Consider the following 12831-nt stretch of genomic DNA (forward strand, 5'->3'; position numbering starts at 1 on the left):
GAAGTCTATGTTCCCAGTGCACTCCCGGCTGTGGGCCTGCTCCCGCCCAGTCCCAGCTCCACGCACCCCGAGGGCTTGGGGCTCCCCCATCCTGCCCAGCCTGGTGCAGTGGGTCCCCTTTCTGCTGTGTTCCCACTGCACTTCATCAGCACTCCCATGGGGCGCCTCTCGCCCCCCACAGCACTTGGAGTCCTGCACGGCCCCCTCCCGGCTGTCTTTAGGGAGCCCCGCTGGTGCTGGGCAAAGGCTCAGTGCACGTCTGGTGAACTTCTCCCACCCACTGCCAGCGTGGTGTGTGTCTTCCCGCAGCTGGCCGCCCTACAGGGTCACCATGCCCTTCCAGCCACCCACAGCCCCCAGGGACCCCTGCCTGGTACCATCTTTCCATTCCCTGGTCGCTGGGTTGATGATGCCGAAAAGCTCATCGCAGGTGACAGCCTTGGGGTCCAGGTCCACCGCCACTGGCTTCCTCTTCAAGTTCTGGTAGGTCTTGTTGAGGGATTTGAGGACCTGGGCAAAGGTGGGAAGCTGTTTGCACACAACAAGGATGCCCTGGCTGCACCCACGCCCAGCACCCGGGAGGGGCCTGCCAGGGCAATAGGGTCACCTGTGGAGACCAGCACGTGTAAGGGCACCTGCGTGTGCAAGGGAATGGGACCCCAGTTGCCATGAGTGTGTGTGTATGTGAGTGTGGCATGCCATGTGGATATGAGTGTGGCATGCGGCTCCTAACCACAAGCAGAGTGACTTCCAGTTGACGGGTGGAGTAGTTCACACCCTCCAGTAACAATGGAGGTGAAAGCGGCCCCTGTGACTGGAAACGTGCTAACTGCTAACCAAAAGGTTGGAGGTTTGAATCTACCCAGAAGTGTCTCAGAAGAAAAAACCAGCCACTGAAAACCCTGTGGAGCACAGTTCTGCTCTGACACACGGCTTGCCTCCAGCTCACTTCAGGGTGGGGATGCCCGGATGTCCTTGGTTGGGATCCCCGGGGGTGGGGAGGGGGTGGAGGGCTGGGTCCCCACAAGTCCGTCCTCGCGCCCACACCTGTGACTTGCCGCTGCCTGCGTTTCCGATGACGAACACCGAGTGGCGCACTTGGAGCAGCTCCTCCAGCTGCACCACCTTCAGCACGAAGCTGTCCTCGGCCTGCAGCTTGAGCTCCAGGATGCTCTGCTTGATGACCTGGGGACACAGGGAGGCTCTGACCAGTGCCCAGATGACCAGCGCTGGGACCTGGTGCCTAGCCAGCCAGTGTCAATGCCCAGGGGGCGACCTGAGCTAGACCTTCACAAGTTCTGCTGCGAGCTTGCACCGCCAACCCCACCGAGGCCTTGATGCTGGGGGAGGTTTGCCCCAAGCCGCCCCCCACCCCAGTTCCTCTGGGAGCCCCCGTGTTGAGAGTATGGTGGCCAGGGCTGCAGGGCAGCTATGTGACCCTCACCGGCTGGCAGACGTGGCCATTCACCCTGATGCTGCATCTGCCACCCAGGCTGCAGTCACCCTCCTGGCACCCGGGGAAGGGGGAGGTTGTGTGGGGCATCCGGGATACCCACCTTTTCAAAGTTCAGGTCCCGCTTCCGGGGTACATCCAGGGCGGGGAAGAGGTCCCCGATGAGCCCCATGAACACGGGCAGGTCGTCCGTCACGATCTTGGGGATGTTGAAGTCTCGAAGCGCCCTCATGAGCACCTGGTCCTCAGCTCGGCTGGGATCCCCCCTCTTAAGGGACCCGGCTACCACCAGCACCGACTTGATGGCCCGAAGACCCCAGTCATAGTGGTCCTGCATGTGGTGGGGATGGACGGACAGTTGGACAGGAGCATGGCCTGACTGGCGCCAATGTCTCACCCTGCCTGTCCCCAGCAGACCTTCCCATGCTGGCCAACTGACCCCACTCACCCCCGGGACTGGCTGGGATCAGAGGAGAGGAACTGTGGTGTATGCGTGTACAGCCTGGGGCCAGGGGTGCCAGGAGTGGGGTTAGGGTAGGTGGACCCAGAGTCAGGGGCAGACGTGGGATTGCTCGCACCAGAAACTGAGACAGAGGTTGGCCCATCAGTGGGATGCTTGGAATCGCCACCAGGTCAGTTTGGAAAATGGTTCTGGCCATGTGCGTCTCACCCCCCTTGTCCCAGCTCTGTGGACTGGGGGCACCTGAGCACACCCACTGTGCATGTCACCCCCCAACCCCAGCTCTGTGGAATGGGGGCACATGAGCACACGTGCTGTGTCACCCCCCCACCCCAGCTCTGTGGAACAGGGGCACCTGAGCACGCACCTGCTTTGAAAGCAGCTCTTTGCACAAGGTGTAGAGCGTGATGAACTTCCTGGCCAGCAGGCGGGCTTCCAAAAAGCCTTCGGCCACCAGCATGATCTCACAGATCAGCTCAAAGTCGGGGACCACCATGGCGCAGGGCCTGAGGGAGGCCAGTTCTGTCAGCCAGGGGCATCTCTCTACCCTCGGGCCCTCCTCACCTCTACACACAGGAGGCTGCCTGCCAGGTGGAGCCTGCACCACTGGCCAAGATTCTAGGGGCACTGAACCCAGTTTCTGACCCTTCTCCCCTCTCCACTTTACTTGTTCCCCCCTCCCCCTCCACTCATTATCCCACTGCCTCCTCCCCCCCACCTCACTTGTCCCCCCCTGCCCCCCATTCCCCACTCGCTGTGTCCCTTGGCCCCTCTCTTTTCACTCCAACTCTGACAGTCACCCTGAATCCTGCCTCCCCGCAACTTGTCCTGGAGGGCAGGGTCTGCCTCCAGTGGGGACTCTCGCCTGCAATGGGACTGGGAGCAGGGGCGCTGGGCTCTTGGTTTCAGGGCATCCCCTGCCTGCTCTTCCTCCACCTCCCAGCCTCTGTGGGGTGACCTCTCCCCTCTCTCTGCCTGGCCTTCTCTCTGCACCTCCCTGCTTGGCCTCCTGGGCGCTGCTCCCACATCCGACCTGGGATGCTGCCAGGCCAGTGGAGCCCCCAGGCCACTCACCTTCCACCTGGGCCACCCACCTGAACAAGGCCTTCAGGTTCTCGGGCAGCTCCGTGCGCCCGGCATAGCCGGGGTTCATGGTGATGAAGATCCCGACGGTGGGGATGAGGCCGATGACCTCCCCGAGGAAGTTGAAGATTTTCTTTTTGGCCCGAATTGCATCTTGGACACATTTCACCTGAACGATTGGCACACGGACCGGCAGACATGAAAACCACCAGCTTCAGTTGGGTGGCTGACCCTTCATTTGGGTTAATGTATGTGGCTATGAATCTGCAGAGTGCCTACCTCATCTATTTTTAAAAAAAAATAACTTATTGTGTTGTTGAGAATATATACAGGAGAATATACACCAATTTAATTTTTGCACATACAATTCAGTGACACAGACTGTGTCCTTCGAGGGGTGCAGCCATCCTCGCCCGCCTTTTCAGAGTTGCTCCTCCCCCACTGACACAAACTCACTGCCCCCTAAGCTTCCTAGCCAATCTTTCAAGTTGCTGTTAATTTGATGCCATATAGATAGAGCTTAAAAGAGCACAATGTTCAAGGCAGACGTTCTTTGCCAGTGAAGCTAAACTCTTGTTCAGTTTTAAGATTTCAGGGAATATTTTTGGCTTAAGGTTTAAAGGTTTTCTCAAGGCAATAGTCTCGTGGGTTTATCCAGCTTCCGTGGATCCAGAAAGCCTGGATTCCATGAGAACTTGAAATTCTGTTCTGTAACACCTCGTTTATTTTTCAATTAAACTTTGAAGATAACTGTAGATTCACATACAGTTGTAAAAAAATAACAGCCAGATCCCCTGATCTGTTTATCAGCATCCCCCAGTGGTAGTATCTTACACACCTGTAGTACAATGTCACAACCAGGATACCAACCTTGATGCCATCAAGATCCGGTACATTCCATCACCACAAGGATTCCTCCTGTTGCACTTTTACAGCCATACTCACTCGCCTCCCACCCCAAACCTCTCCTTAATCCCTGGCAGCCACCAATCTGTTCTCTGTTTTGGTAATTTCATGATTTCAAGAAGGTTATGTAGGTGGAATCATGCAGCCGTGTGCTCTGATGTTTTCCCCACTTGGCATCATCCTCTGGCGATCCAGCCAGGTTGCTGGGCGTGTCGATAGTTTGTTTCTTTTTATTGCAGTATTCCACCTCCGAGTCTTCTTCCGAGTCCACTTCCTACAGAGGACTGGTTAGTAGCCAGCTTTGTATCATATATCATTGTTGGCTGCCGTCAAGTTGGCCCCCAACTCGTGGCTACCTCATGCACAACGGGATTGGGTCGTTGTGATCCATAGGGTTTCCACTGGCTGATCTTTGGAAGTAGATTGCCAGGCCTTTTTTCCTAGTCTGTCTTAGTCTGGAAGCTCCACTGAAACCTGTTCAGCGTCCCAGCCAACACGCAAGCCTCCGCTGACAGGTGGGAGGTGGCTGCTGTATCCTACACTCTTTAAGAAAGTTGGCTACTGGCTTAAATCCAGAACTTCAGGGGAAGGGGGCTTGGGCATGAACCTGCCTTTGATCTTCCCGACCTTTCCAACCTGCCACCCGCCCAGAGCCTGCAGAGGGTGACTGCAAGCCCCCATGCCACCACTGGAGGGCGCCCCACATTCACGGTTAAAAACATCAAGCTTCCTTCTCTATCATCAGTCGGTACCAAGTGCTGAGGCCCTTGTATCCTGGACTTTCTTTCCGGGAAACTGGTCTGCAGAGCGCTCTCTATGGCTCACACAGGGCTGAGGATGAGGGCTGGGGGCTGGGGCTGGGGGCTAGGGGCTGGGGGCTGGGGCTGGGGCCTGGGAACTGGGGGCTGGGGCCTGGGGCCTGGGGGCTGGGGGCTGGGGCCTGGGGGCTGGGGCTGGGGCCTGGGAACTGGGGGCTGGGGCTGGGGCCTGGGGCCTGGGGCCTGGGGCCTGGGGGCTGGGGGCTGGGGCTGGGGCCTGGGAACTGGGGGCTGGGGGCTGGGGCCTGGGAGCTGGGGGCTGGGGCCTGGGGCCTGGGAGCTGGGGCCTGGGGGCTGGGGGGTGGGGGCTGTGGGCTGTGGCTGGGGCTGGGGCCTGGGGGTTGGGGGCTGGGGGTGGGCTGAGGGTATGACATCTTACAATTCTTGCTGCCCACACACCCACACCACTCCTAGCTCTACAATATTCTGGGATTTGCTTGATCACTGACTAGAGGGCAGGTAGCCGCTACAGCCGTGGGCCGGGGTCCCTCAGGCAGTGGCCAGCACTAACCATTGGCTTGGGGGCGTTCCCCTCCTTCCCGTGTCTCCACCCTGTGGAGCAATGATGACAACAACGGAGAACCAGAACCCAGTCCTCACCCCATGTGATCTTCTCCCCCGCTTCTTCCTTTCTCCCTCGTCCCTCCCAGCCTCCCTTCCTCCACCCCTCCTTCCTTTCATGCTGTTCTTTTCCAGCACCCTAGGCTAACCAACCAACTCTTATTCATCCTTCAATGCCCCACCCAGTCGTTACCTGTAACAGTCCTTTGTCCTACCCCAAGCAAAACTAACGAGTCCCTCTTCTGTATTCAGTTACAAATACGCTCCCTTGTCTGAATTTTACTGTTTTCATATGTGCATGCCCTACTAGCTGTCAGACCGACGGGGTCTCACTCATCTGCTCATCTTTGTATCCACCCTCTACCCCACACACACACCGCCTCACAGTGCCTGGTGCATCCTGAGGGGCGAGGAGGCTCAGTGGGGCTGAACGGTGGTCTCTGGGGTATGAGAGGGTGGGAAAGCTGGCCTGCCATTAGCTGGCAGGGCAGTACCCAGAGCCATGGCAGGGCCTCACCCACCTGCACAGCAATCACTGACAGGACCTCCACCGAGATGCGGTTGAATTCGTCAAAGCAGCCCCAGGCGCCGGTCTGCGCCAAGCCCTTGTAGATGTTCCCGCAGGACTAGGAAGGGCGGGTGGGAGAGGAGGGCATTGGCAAGGGAAGGGACAGAGGAGCAGCTGGCTTTGGGGACCATCGCTCTGGACAGAGGGATAGGTCAGGGACATCGGGGCTCTTGGGAAGCCAGTGGGTGGCTTGGCTCTCTGCCCAGCAGGCTGACACAGCAGGGGGCTGGGGGGACCTGACCCCAGAATGGCGACTCTGCAGAGGTCCCCGAGTTAGAGAGGAGAAGGCTCAGACAAGCACCTCTGTGTCAGAGTCAACCCAGAACCTTTCGTCTTGTGTACACGGGGGGAGGGGGGGCAGGGAGGGGGCCTCTAAGGTGGGGGGGTGATGGTGAGCAAGGGAAGACCTTCTTCTAGACACTCACGTCTGCCCAGCCCCCAGCCAAATATCAGGATTCTTTGTCAGCATTTACGTATGGGATCCCTGGGACTTCCAGGGGGCCGACTGCATGGTTCTGTCTCTCAAGTCCAGCAGGCTGGTGTGGACCGTTTGGCCTTGACCGTCAGCAGGGGCTGCTGGCCCTGTTCTCAACCTCAGGATGGGTCTCCCGGAATTGGGGGGTTCAGATGCAGGTGGCGGGGGGCCCTCTGTAGGCCAGGTTCCTTATCTGGGTGACACTGCCCCTCCCCACTGACAGACAGGGAAGGCACCCTCTCCTGCTGGCCCCTTGAGAAGACAGTCTGTCCTGCAACATCTCGGATGACAGGTGGGATCCTGCTCCTGCACCCCCAAGGCCCCTGGAGACCCCCTTTCCCACAGCTCCCCGTGAGGGCGTGCTCACGTCTGTTTGGAGGGCGAGAAGGGGCTTTTTCTACTGCAGGGGCCGCGTACTCGGGGCTGGGAGTGTGGCCCTGGGAGCCTCTTAGGGGCAGCGTCCCAGAACCTCCAGCGGACAGGGATGGACACCCTCAGCACACGGGGGGCGTGAGGTTTCCCCCAGGGTGCAGGATGCAGAGCCCAAACATTCAGGGCTCATGGGAGGAGGAAATCGCATGCCTCCAGGGAGGGGGTGTTGGCATTCCATGCAACAATGCTGTGGGGACCAGGCCTCCCATCAGCACATGCCTCTAGGTCCCGGGCACACACCTTGTAGTCCATCTGCTCAGAGCAGTTGAAGACGTACACCATGGTGCCCAGGGCCCGGCCCAGGTCCTTAGTGGTCTCTGTCTTGCCGGTCCCGGCTGGGCCGGCGGGGGCTCCGCCCATGATCAGGTGCAGGGACTGTGTCAAAGTTATGTAGCACCTACAAGAGACCTCAGGTTACCTGTGTCGGCGACCCGACCTCCCACCTGCTGGCTCCCCCACTGTGGTTTCTGATTGTTCTTGTGTGCTGTTGGGTCATTTCTGACTCACAGCAACCCTACAGGACAGAGGAGAGCTGCCCCACAGGGTTTCCAAGGCTGTAATCTTTACAGGTGGAAATCCCGGTAGCCTAATGGTTAAGAGCTACGGCTGCTAACCAAAAGGTCGGCTGCTTGAATCCACCAGGTACTGCTTGGAAACCGTATGGGGCAATTCTACTCTGTTTTATAGGATCGCTAGAATCGACTTGACAGCAACGGGTTTTAATCTTTACAGGAAGGCGACCTGGTGGTGCAGTGGTTAAGCACTTGGCTGCTAACTGAAAATCTGGTGGGTCAAATTCACCAGCCACTCTGTGGCAGATGCGGCAGTCAGCTTCTGTTAAGATTACAGCCTTGGAAACCCCACGGGGCAATTCTACTTTGTCTTATAGGGTCACTATGAGTCAGAATCAACTCGATGGCAATGTGTTTTTCTTTCTGGTAATCTCTACAGGAGCATGTCACCAGGGCTTTTCTCCCACAGAGCCACTGGTGGGTTCCAAGCACCAAACTTCCGGGTAGCAGCGAGTGCTTAACCACTGCACCACCAGGGCTCTTGCAGTTTCTGAAAACTGCATTGTTATCACACGTGCTCTGCCCCAAGGAGGCCGTCGAGGGAGGGGGAGGGGAGCACATCAGAGGTGACTAGGGGACAGATGCTGTCCTGGGACGGATGGCACAGGTGATTCACATGCCTCTGTCACTCGGGGACGCAGGTGCTGCTCATCAAACTGAGGGTTCACTCCCAGCAGTTTCTGTTCCAAGGGCTTCACGTTAAATACAGTCAAGCCACGTCATTTACGGATTCCCTCTGCGTGACCCTGCCTACCCGCTAACACGTTATCTACACTCGCGGAGCTTTCGCTCGGACGTGCAGACGTGTGCAGGGTGGCCTGAGATTTGAGTCTCCTGAGGCGCGCGTTCCCAGCTGAGGGCGAACAAGGCGAGACTCTGCCTTCTCATTTCGTTCTCACGCTGCAAAAATGTGTCCCTTTTGCAGCCTAATCACGTTTTTGTGTCCTTTGTGGGTGATGTCGCTGGTTAATCATGCCCCCAGTGTAGTGCTGAAGGGCTGTCTAGAGTTCCTAAGTGGGAAACGGCTGTGATGGGCCTTATGGAGAAAACACGTGTGTTAGTGCAGCTTCCTTCAAGGCTCTGGGCCTGGGTTCAGTGCTAACGAATCCACGGTATACACTAACTGCCAAATCTTCACACAGAAACACGTCAAACAAGGGTCTGTGTCATTGGGGAAAGAAGACGCTGTGACCAGAGGTTCGCAGCAATCTAGCCCTCTATGTCTCCCACAGCAACAGCTCTTTGCTCACTAATCCAGGGTTCGTGGCGACTTTACACAGTGAACCTGTGAGAGCCAGAACTCCACAGGACCGCCTTGTTTTTCCAGGTCTCACAAGTTTTCTGCCTTTGACAGGGCTCAGTCTTACCACTTCCTAGCACTCATTTATTTACTTGTTTTTAATTTTACTGTGTTTTAGGTGGAAGTTTATACAGCAAATTAGTTTCTCGTTCAAAAATGTATACGTGAATTGTTTTGTGACACAAAACATGCTATGTGTCAGCACTCTCCCCCTTTCCCTTCACACCCTCCATTGCTCATTTTAGTGGAAAGTATCTGAGTTTTCCTTCTCTGACAAGTTTCCCCCTTACACAGGTTCTGGCTTTGCAGGTTTTACTGTAGGACACAACGACCTCAGGTAACGGGAATCAACTGTGATTTGTTCAGTCCTCAAAAAGCTCATGAGGGCTCACAGACTAGTATCCCCACCTGCAGGTCCTTTAGAAGCTCCCCACAGGACCACCAGCTGGTGTTAGAACAAGGACACAGAGCACAGGGCCGCAGAACCCAGTCTGAGTGCAGGCCCACGTGGCTCAAACGCCTGGCTCTTCCAGCCTAAGCCACTGACAATGCAGAGAACCTGGGGACAAGGCCAGGGAAACATATCGTTCCCTCTCCTGAACTGGTCAGGGGCAGGACAGATAGGGCTCCCTGAGAAGGCATCCCTGACCCCCAGCTCCAGGACAGAGGTGGCTGGTGCATCCTACCTGTCTGTGAGCGGGGTGATGACCAGCCGTGGCGTGTTGCCCAGGTACTCATAGGAATACTGGATCTGGGCATCACAGATGTTAGCAAAGCAGTGTCTCTTTTCTTCATCCCAGCGATGCCGCAGCTGTGACTGCCAGGTGAAGGCCTGAGAACTCTCCACCTGTGCAAACAGCAGGAGCTCTTCTTGTTGGCCAAGTGGAACTCGAGGGCCAGACCCAGCCAGGAAAGGCCAGCTTGCCCCCAGGCCAGTCCCCTCGTCCTTGAGGGACCATCCCTGGCACTTAGCTTCCTCTCCAGGCCCTGCATCCAACCCACATCATTGCCCCTGGCTGAATCTTGCTAAAGGACCAGCACCACCAATTGCACCCTCATCTAACCCTATCCATAGCATGTCAGGGGTGCGTCTACTCGATGGGTGGGGGCACTGATGCTGCCAGCAATGGAGCGGGAAGAAAAGTCCTTTTTGCCACCTCCCCAGAAGTGGATGTAATACGGGCTCAAGTCCTCAGACGCCTGGCCCAGGACTCGATTCCCTGGCCCTCCCTTCCCCCCTCCCCCTGGGACACAGCTGCGCGTACCTTGGCGGTGATCATCTTGGCCACCACGTCTCGAGCGTGCACGTCGATGGTACAGATAGTCATGATCTTCATCCTGTCGCCTGGGTTGAGGTTTCCGATGAGCAGAGTGATGAGCGCGTTGAGCTGACTGATCTGTAGGAGGGAGGGCATTTTTACGAGACGTTGTGTGGCATCAGTCACATTGCATTCCATCACCCACTGGATGGCACCTGGGCTGGGCGCCGGGGCCAGGGCAGAGCCAAGATGTGGTGCTCACCCCCAGGGAGTTCAATAATAAGAAAAAGAAAAGAGTTCTCTGTTTCGATCAAAGATTTTGTGGAAGAATCCTGATCAAAAGGGGGAAAATGCAGAACAGAGTTTCAAGTTCTCACAGTAACCAGGCTGTGGATCCATGGAGGCTGGATGAACCCCTGAAACTATTGTCCTGAGATAATCCTTAAACCTTAAACCAAAAACATCTCCTGAAGTCGCCTTTAAACCAAATAACAGTTTAGCTTAACTAGTAAAGAATATCTGCCTTGAGCATTGTGCTCTTTTAAAAACTATCTATATGGGATCAAATTGACAATATCAACTAGAAAGACTGGATAAGAAGTTCGAGGGGCAGTGAGTTTATGTTAATAGAGGAGGAACAACTTGGAAAAGGAAGGTGAAAATGGCTGCACAACTCGAAGAATGAAATCAATGTCACCGAATTGTATACCTAGAAATTGTTGAACTGTTGTATGTTTTGGTATATATATGCTCAACAATAAAAAAAAAAAGTTTTCTTGGTGGTCCCAGTGAGGGGGCTGGCTAGGCTGTGGTATAGTTATGTGCCGGAGCTTCATGAAGCTGCTAATAATGACATAATCAAAGATGATAAATATTAAGTAAAAACCAGCTGGCTTCAAAGCTGTACAGGTTGTATATTTCTACCTGTAAATAAACTACAACTATACACAAAGGGTCGAAGGCTACTTGACAAATGTTGACAAGGTGGTAGATGATGGGTGGTTTTCCATTCTTTTCTTTTTAAAATTATCTTCAGTTTCTAAATTTATAGCTGAGAATCTTTTGAAAAAGACCCAAGGTAGCATTAGATTATTTCCAGATGTGTGGCACAGAAATGGAAGTTACATATTTCTGCAGATGTTACTCTTTGGTAGACCACCTGGCTACCACCCGTCTGTCAGTGTGTTGTGCTCTGGTGGCTTGCGTGCTGCTATGATGCTGGCAGCACCAGTATTTCAAAAACCAGCAGGGTCACCCATAGTGGGTGGAATTTTCAGACTAAGACTAGGAAGAAAGGCCTGGTGATCTACTTTAGAAAATTAGCCAATGAAACCACAATGGATCACAACAGAATACCGCCCGATATAGTGCTGGAAGATGAGCCCCCTGGGTTGGAGGGCATTCGAAATACACAGCGGCCACAACGATGGACTCGCGCGTGCCAACGATGGTGAAGATGGCGCAGGCCCGGGCAACGTTTTGTTCTGTTGCCCATGGGGTTGCCATGAGTTGGACGGACACGTGGAACCACATACCTGTTTTTTGTTGTAATCTTTGATAGCGTTTTCATATCCTTCCTCCAGCCTTGAGAATGCCAGGCCCACCTCGGTCGTCCACCATATCTGGGTGCATGTTAGTGCAATCTGAAAACAGAAAGCCGCCCCCCAAGTCAACTGCACAGTGAGCAATGAATAACTTACGTCCCAGGAGAAAGTTCACATCAATAAATGAAACTGCTCTCCATTGGATCGTGGTCAAGAAGGGGGGCACCGAAACACAGGGGACACTGCACATCCCATCAGGGCCAGGTTCACCAGCCAGGTATGCTCATCTCAGACCTGGGCCGGGTAATCGAAAATCCACTGCTCCCGCGGCTTCTCCTCGTATGTCACCACGGCCTCCGGGATTTCGTGGCGCAGCGTGGCACACATTCGGTCCAGCACGCGGTTCAGCCAGACTTCCACCTGAGGATGAGAACCACAGGGGCTAACTAGGGCCCTGAGCATACTTAGCTCCAATGATTTACTTTGTTGTGAAAAACAAACAAAAAAACTATTTGTCTTTGTCATCCCAGGGTTAGAAATATCAAGGGTTTTATAACCATTCCAATTGCCATCAAGTTGGCTCCGGCTCATGGTGATCCCAAGTGTGTCAGAGTAGAACTGTGCTCCATACGGTTTTCAATGGCTGATGCTTTGGAAGGAGATTGCCAGGCCTTTCTTCTGAGGTGCCTCTAGGTGGGCTTGAGCCTTCAAACCTTTGGCTGACAGCTGAGCGCCTTCACCGCTTGTACTGCCCAAGGACTCCAGAGGTTTTTACAGAGTGGTAAAAAGACCTATTTTAAAAATGTAGTCGGCAAGCCCAGCGACAAACCCGGCAAAACTTGTTTCATGGCGTATTTGTGTACGTATGCAACTTCTAGGCAAAGCAAGGGGGAATCCAGATAAAGATCTAGAGGAAAAGACAAGCTAACTGTGCCTCCCGCCCGCAAGCCATTGCTGATGTCTGGAGGCGTGGCGCCTGGGTCCCCTCTGGTCCCTGAGGGATTCTGGCTGACCACATCTCCATGCCCCCTCAGGGGACAGCTGGACCGAGGGGTAAGGCCAGGTGGCAATGGCACCATGATGCTTTCTTATGGTGGCAAAATATCCACAACATCAAAGCTGCCATCTTAACCATTTTTACGTGTACAATTCACGGCATTAATGACATCCACAATGTTGTACAACCATCCCCGCTATGGAGCTCCAAAGTTTTTCAAGACCCCAAAGAGAAGCTCTGTACCCACCTCCCTACCTTCCAGCCCCTGGTAACTGCTCATACCCCACACAGAGAACCTCTGCACCCATCTCCCTGCCCTCCAGCTCCTGGTAACCACTCATACCCCACACAGAACCTCTGTACCCCACCTCCCCGCCTTCCACCTCCTGGTAACAACTCATAC

General features: G+C 55.0%; 1 protein-coding gene across 1 annotated transcript in view; it reads right to left on the minus strand.

The window, feature by feature from the left end:
• The window catches only part of DNAH17 (dynein axonemal heavy chain 17), a 115242-nt gene that overhangs the window by 57833 nt on the left and 44578 nt on the right, over positions 1–12831 (minus strand). Inside the window, exons 31-41 of the mRNA XM_049859135.1 lie at positions 11726–11851; positions 11423–11530; positions 9894–10025; positions 9315–9475; positions 6997–7153; positions 5803–5907; positions 3008–3165; positions 2281–2419; positions 1557–1784; positions 1048–1185; positions 378–510 (exon numbers count right to left, since the gene is read on the minus strand). Of these exons, the coding sequence (XP_049715092.1) occupies positions 378–510; positions 1048–1185; positions 1557–1784; positions 2281–2419; positions 3008–3165; positions 5803–5907; positions 6997–7153; positions 9315–9475; positions 9894–10025; positions 11423–11530; positions 11726–11851 (1585 nt within the window). The remainder of the gene's footprint in view (positions 1–377; positions 511–1047; positions 1186–1556; positions 1785–2280; positions 2420–3007; positions 3166–5802; positions 5908–6996; positions 7154–9314; positions 9476–9893; positions 10026–11422; positions 11531–11725; positions 11852–12831) is intronic.

Source organism: Elephas maximus, chromosome 19 (genome assembly GCF_024166365.1).
Source record: "Elephas maximus indicus isolate mEleMax1 chromosome 19, mEleMax1 primary haplotype, whole genome shotgun sequence".
Lineage (NCBI taxonomy): Eukaryota > Metazoa > Chordata > Mammalia > Proboscidea > Elephantidae > Elephas > Elephas maximus.